General features: G+C 36.9%; 2 protein-coding genes across 2 annotated transcripts; both read left to right on the forward strand.

Moving 5' to 3' along the window:
• Positions 1-28: 28 nt before the first annotated feature.
• On the forward strand, positions 29-3,202 carry LOC106454617. Its single transcript, XM_013896729.3, has 8 exons — positions 29-537; positions 612-818; positions 897-986; positions 1,081-1,188; positions 1,261-1,515; positions 1,596-1,940; positions 2,022-2,321; positions 2,420-3,202. Exons 1-8 carry the CDS (start codon positions 34-36, stop codon positions 2,705-2,707), a joined length of 2,097 nt encoding a protein of 698 aa, XP_013752183.1. The 5' UTR covers positions 29-33; the 3' UTR covers positions 2,708-3,202.
• A 167-nt stretch (positions 3,203-3,369) lies between these two features.
• Positions 3,370-5,470, forward strand: LOC106454616 (LOB domain-containing protein 18). Its single transcript, XM_022720240.2, has 2 exons — positions 3,370-4,015; positions 4,901-5,470. Exons 1-2 carry the CDS (start codon positions 3,650-3,652, stop codon positions 5,294-5,296), a joined length of 762 nt encoding a protein of 253 aa, XP_022575961.1. The 5' UTR covers positions 3,370-3,649; the 3' UTR covers positions 5,297-5,470.
• Positions 5,471-6,811: the final 1,341 nt, after the last annotated feature.

Below are 6,811 nucleotides of genomic sequence, written 5' to 3' on the forward strand. Positions count from 1 at the left end.
TAAAAATTCTAGTTTTGTTTCAGGTTCTCTGCAATGATGAAATCTCAAGCTGTTACTGAGCAAAACCGTCGCAGTAAGCGTCAAGCAGGTGTTGATGCGAGTCCTGTCGGGTCAGAGGTTCATAAGAAACAAAAGAAGAATGCTCCGAAGGTTAATGAAAGAGAAGAGAGTGCTGCTAAAGAATCGACTGAGGAAGAGGCGCAAGACGTAGAAGTGGATCAACATTCACCAACTGAAGTTGAAGAACCCATCCCTGCTTCTAGCAATGGAGTGTCCAACACCGATGACACTCAGACACAGCAATCCGAGATCAAAACGAGGAAGACAAGGGGTCTAACTAAAATGCGCAGAGTGGCCAAAAATGCAGAGGACAAGGTAGATGTAGAGTTCAACTCCATAGGTGAGCATGTCGGTAGTGGATCAGTGACACTCTCATCCTTTCTTGGTCCTCTTGTGAGGGAGCATGTGCCAGTATTGCTAGATGACTGGAGACACGTCGAAGAAACAACAAAAGACGCTTTATGGGAAGAGATTCAGGTAATTTTTATAAGTTTTTTCGCTGCAGTACTAGTTTAAACTATTTTAGTGTTTAACATTTCAATATTTGACAGGGGAGGTTCAACTTGACAGAGGAATGGCAAAAAGATGCAGTCTTTAAGCAGATGGGTTGCTTGTGGAGGGCCTCGAAATCTAGGCTGACTTCTATAGTCCGTTCTATTAAAAACAAGGCTCAGATACAGAAAATGAAGCCTAGCAACATCCAATCTTCTTCTGCTTGGAACAGTTGGGTGAAAGCTAGGTGCACCAAAGATTTTAAGGTTAAAGTTAATGATTCTTGATTACTTATACGATTTATTTTAGATAAAAGTTATGGTATCTGATGGTTGTGTTAATAGGTACAAAGTGATAAATACAGGAGACTTAGGAAGATTCAAATTCCGCACACAACAAGCCGAAAAGGCATGAGTCGCCTAGCTCATGAGATGGTATGTTTGTCTAATTCTTTGAATTTGGGAGAAAAGTAATTACTTTATTTGCACCTAAGAAAGTTACAAGAACTTTTTTTGATCGAACTTGTAGAAAAGAAACAGCGATGATCCTAAGAAAGTTACTAGAACTAAGGTTTGGGTAGCAGGACATACGTATTCAGATGGGAGACCCGTGAATGAAGCACACGCTGAAACTATTGTAAGTATATTATGAATTCTTATTAGTTAAGGATCAAGACTATTTCGTAATGTCTTTGTTTTTTATTTGCAGGAAAAGATTAAGACAATTGACAGTGAAATAGATTCTAACTCCTCGGATAACATTGGTGAAGATGCTGTGAGTCAAGTTCTCGGAAAAGAGAGACCAGGAAGAGTTAGGGGGATGGGCAGAGGAGCCACTATTACGAAGATGGCTTACTTACAAGCTAGAGACAAACATGTCCAGAAGCTTGAAGCTACTCAAGCGGAATTAATTACCAAGCTTGAAAAGTTGCAAAATGTTGTTATTGACTTAGCTGGCAAAAAGGTAACTTTCTTATACACTTGTCCAATTAATTGTACTTGGTGTTTCAATATGACGCTTACTTGTTTTTTTGTTGTTTTAAGACACATAAAGATGATGTTTCTAGTTCTGAAAGAAGCGATGGTAGCAAGAGAGGAATAAGGTGCCAGATACTGGATTGGATTTCGACTGATGATGTGGTTGTAGGTGAAGGAGAATACTACTCAAGTGAACCCACATATAAGATTGGTCGAATTCCTCTGGGTCCTAATGCGGCCGCTGTAATTGTCAACTCTGTAGCAGTCGAAGATGCATGTGTCTGGAGACCAACTACAAGTATTGGAACACTTGCTGAAGCTGTAGGAGTTAAAATTGCATGGCCATCCGACAAGTTAATATTGGACGATGTTATTGACTTCTCAAAACATGCTAACACTGTCGGGTCAGAGGTAAACTGAAATTTCTTGTGTTATTTTCAAATTCACATTGAAAATCGATTACTAATAGAATACATTTGGGATGATTATTAGACTATGGATGCATCAGTAGGAAGGGTACAAATATTTGATTACTGGAATGTAGAAGATGAGTTGATTGCTGAGGGTGTACTGGTGTCAACTGAAGCTAACCAATTGGTGAACGATATTCCGCTTGGACCGAATGCTGCAGTTATAAAAGTTGAAGTAGTTGTTAAAGATTCTGCTTTCTTATGGAGACCAGCGCCTGGAATGTCAAACATGGGTGATGCACTACATCAGATCATTGCTTGGCCAATTGATAGGGCACGACTATCTGATACAACTGCTGAATCAACCAAGAAACCTAACGTGGTAAGCTTCAGATGCCAGTTAATTTGTCATCGATATGTTGCAATTCTGTGATGTTATTGTGATTGTGTTGTGTTGATCTTTTTTTTTTGGTCTTTCAGAGTACTAGTAACAGCACTGGTAGTAGCAACAAAGTTGGTAGACAGAAGTGTGCTCTCTTGGACTGTCATAACTCTGGACAGACAGTAGCTTGGGGTCGTGTGTTTTCAACAGATCCAGCAGACAAGGTTCATTTCATCCCTTTAGGTCCCAATGCTTCTAAGGTCATGGTAGAGGTTTCCAAGATGGATGATGCACGAGTGTGGAGACCAAACTCTGAAATTGAAGTCATAGGTGATGCAGTAGGGAGCACAGTGGCGTGGCCTACTGATAAGGTTGTTTTCATATGAGTGATGAGTTGTGAAATTGAGAACTTTCAATTGTCTTAGTACTTTGTCATAATTATGAGTTTCATGTAATGTTGAACTTAAAATGAGTGTATCTTTATTATAATAAAATTTCTATTTCTAAATCTGAAATTTATGTTTCTAAAAATAGTTAAAAATATTTATATATATAAAATATATATAATTATAAATAACGAAACGAAGCTAATTTAAAAGAGTATAGAAACAGTAGCACTTATATAACTGCTATGGTAATATTAACTATGGCTTTTTAAAACCGCTATTAAATAATATTTGATCGCGTTAATAAAGCGCTATTATATAATATATAATAGCATTAATAACCCGCTATTGTATATCGGAATACGATAGCAGCGCGAAAAAGCGCTATCTAAAGTCTTCGACCTATTATAACGGGCGATGACATAGCGCTTGCAATATCGCTATGGTATCTATAGATAGCGGTTTTCAGCCGCTAAGAAAACCCTTTTTTCTTGTAGTGCATCAATACAGAGAAAGCAAGAATTTTCTTTTTCTTGGAAACTAGAAGTTTTCACGAGATATTTTCAAGAGAGATAGACTTATAAAATGATAGTTATCTTTTTATTTGTCTTTTGATCTATAAATAGTATATAATTATGCAATTAAAGGTTTCGAGAAAGAATAAGAGGCTTATCGCATGTTTGCTTCACGCAAACAACAAAATATGAGAGATAAAGAAGAGAGAGAGACAGAGATCGTTCTTTTTTTTTGTTAGCTTTGTCGTCGCGTGGCTTTAAAGGCTTTCTTCTCTATACTCTCTTCTTTACCAAACCCTAATCTCATTTCTTCACCTCCTCTTCTCAAAACTTCCTATCTTCTTCAAGAAAAACACAAAATTTTCTCAATAATTCAAAAACCCTAAAATCAAGACAGAGAAAACAACTCCTTAATCATAGGGTTGTCATGAGCGGCGGTGGGAACACAATCCCCTCCGTGGGAGGTGCTGGTTGTGGTGGTGGTGGAGGAAGTAGCAGCGGTGGAGGAGGAAGTAGTGGCGGTGGTGGTGGGCCATGTGGTGCTTGTAAGTTTTTAAGGAGAAAGTGTGTTCCGGGTTGCATATTCGCACCATACTTCGACTCGGAGCAAGGCTCGGCTTATTTTGCGGCAGTGCATAAAGTTTTCGGGGCAAGCAACGTCTCAAAGCTTCTCTTACACATACCGGTTCATCGACGGGCCGATGCAGTTGTAACCATTTGCTATGAAGCTCAGGCTCGGATACGGGATCCTATCTATGGTTGCGTTGCTCACATATTTGCTCTTCAGCAACAGGTAATAAATTAATTGCTAAATATTATTAAAATGTGTTGGAAATCACTATATAAGAAACATGCTAATTGAATTAAACTAACCACAGATTACTTTGATGACAGTTACGTTTTATTTTCTTTTCCAAAGTAGCAAACTTCAGTTTCATTTAGGAATAATATATTTAAAACTCATGAAAATTCGTTTGATTAAGAACAATTTGTTTGTATGAAATGAAATCCTCTTAGTTTATCGAGAGTTTGTCACTTTCTTGATCTTTCTTGGTTTTGTAATCTTCTGCTTTGAGTATAAAGGGAAAAAAGCATGGTTGTCTGGTAGATTTACTGTTGATCTTGTTTAAATAATGTTTTGGTAAGTATATAAAAATGATACGGTCGTCGGGAGTTTTTTTTTGCTGGTTTTCGGGAAATGGTCGGGGTACAATTTTAATGTGTTAATACGTATACATACTAATATATATATATATATATATTCATTTTAAAGGTGGAGAAAATTATATATCAGTGTAAATTGTTTTCTCTATCGCTAAAAATAAACAAATCATTTGGTTTATTTTGATTTGACTTCATGCATATATATCATAAAAGGGGATGAATTTGTATGATGCGTGTCATTTTTATAATTTACATTGTATGAATGTTAATATTTCTACATAAGTTCGCCTAACAACCTTAACAATCGAACATGCATTGAGTCCATATCTAATCGATAAAGTTAACGAAGGCGAATAAAAGGTAATTAGTCAATGTTTTAGGTAAGTAATAAGTACATGCAATCGTTTTTTTGAAACTACACGTAGTAACTATTTCGGGATGATTAGACTATCGTCACGTTAAGCGTATGAAACGTTAAAACTAAGAATTAATTAACTTGTAAATGTATATATAGGTGGTGAATCTACAGGCAGAAGTTTCTTACTTACAATCCCATTTGGCATCCCTAGAGCTACCTCAGCCGCAAACGCGACCACCACCCATAACGCAACCACAACCGCTCTTCTTCACTCCGCCTCCGCCTCTTTCCATAACAGATTTGCCCGCATCAGTCTCACCATACGATTTAGCCACTATAGTCGATCCACCGACGTCGTGGGCTACACAACAACGAAGATTTGTTGATCCACGTAACCAATACGGTGGATCATCATCGTCTTCTTCCGCTGCCGTGGGGCTCGGTGGTGGAAACAGTGACCTTCAAGCATTAGCACATGAGCTCCTACATAGACAAGGATCTCCTCCACCTGCAGCTACCGACGGCTCGCCGTCTCGGTCAATGTCTAGATGAGTTTGGCTTTGATCAATATATCTGCTCTTTGTTATTAGGAAAATTAAATTACTACTCAATAAATTTAATTTTCTCTAAATATTATAAGGACCTATTGATTATAATTTTCTGACATTTACCTATAATACTGTATTTCCTTTTTTCTCCAGTGAGTAATTCTTATGTTCCCTTGATTCTAATATATACTCATGCATGTAATATGCTGCCGTGTATACCATCTTCATGTTCCCATCTTCATATTTCCGCCTCGGGAATTTTTTCACAAGGCCCTTTCGCCACCGTGGGCCTTATCCTTCCATTCTTATATGTTTTATTTTTCCAGTAGGGAGATAAACTTATGTTAAAATAACCAGGTTCATTTCACATTTTTCGATTCAGATTAAACCAAAATGTAAATACACATAACGTAAGTCCGATTTCGAGATGTAATAATATCCCACATCGTGTGGGATATATGTTCTTAGGACATTGCATGGGCAATCTTCCACTTTTAAACTAGCTTTTGGGTATCAGCATATAATTTTTTATATAAACAGTTTCTTACTTTGTGACAAAAAAAAAAAAAACAGTTTTTTACTTATGTAGCATGTATTGTGGTCCATATCGTTGTGGTATGTTCGAAATGTTGGGTTTGAAATATTTCCGTTGGACCGTTGTGGAATATATGTTCTTGAGCAATATATATGTATGGACAATTATCTAATTTTAAGCTAATTTTTGGGTATGAATTAGGTAATTCACTAATAACTAATAAGATTTGGCTATGCTCTTCTTACTCGTCCATGTCGTCCTACATATTATTGGGCCTGTGACATAGATCCTTAATGGACTGGAAGAAGTTAGTGAGGCGGGCTGAAAGACTTCATCATTTATTATGGATTAAGCTTTAATTATTTTATACTAAAATTAAGAGTATATTTATATTTTTTACATACTCGTTTTTTACTTATAAGTACGTGACTCTCATACGAAGTGAATAATGATATTTCAAGGATATATATAATGCATCAGCATATGATATCTGCTGTAAGAAAAAGCATATTATATCTTAGATTTTCATATGATGATCATGATGTGAGATAACAAACTAAGTCTCACATTGGAGAATTAGACAAAGAGTGTCTAATATATAAAGAGATGTCCAACTCTATTAGTATGAGGCATTTTGGAATGGAAACCAAAAGCAAATTCATGCGGGTCAGCCTCTAAGGTTCAAAGTGGACAATATCGTACTAATCAGATAATATAGAGTTGGACATGGGATTTCACAATCCCAACAATTGGTATCAGTCCTAACAATTGGTATCAGAGCGCAGTTGACGAGAAATCTGCAAGAAAGACCTAAATACCCTTTGAATGATGAATGGGTATCCTATGAGTTAGGAATGAGAGGTGTGTGGCAGAAATCAAGTTAGAAGATCTTGGAAGTCAGTTGTGAGACACGAGATGAATGTGATCCTTAGTTTGAGGGGGAGAATGTGAGATAACAAACTAAGTCCCACATTGGAGAATTAG

Source organism: Brassica napus, chromosome A5 (assembly GCF_020379485.1).
Source record: "Brassica napus cultivar Da-Ae chromosome A5, Da-Ae, whole genome shotgun sequence".
Classification (NCBI taxonomy): domain Eukaryota; kingdom Viridiplantae; phylum Streptophyta; class Magnoliopsida; order Brassicales; family Brassicaceae; genus Brassica; species Brassica napus.

Bases quoted from the DNA above. Each gene is read 5' to 3' on its own strand.
- LOC106454617 (XM_013896729.3), top strand. From the start codon at position 34: ATGATGAAATCTCAAGCTGTTACTGAGCAAAACCGTCGCAGTAAGCGT. The intron at 819-896 runs GTTAAAGTTAAT...TTGTGTTAATAG, and splicing joins GGTGCACCAAAGATTTTAAG to GTACAAAGTGATAAATACAG. The intron at 987-1,080 runs GTATGTTTGTCT...TCGAACTTGTAG, and splicing joins GTCGCCTAGCTCATGAGATG to AAAAGAAACAGCGATGATCC.
- LOC106454616 (XM_022720240.2), top strand. From the start codon at position 3,650: ATGAGCGGCGGTGGGAACACAATCCCCTCCGTGGGAGGTGCTGGTTGT. The intron at 4,016-4,900 runs GTAATAAATTAA...ATGTATATATAG, and splicing joins TATTTGCTCTTCAGCAACAG to GTGGTGAATCTACAGGCAGA.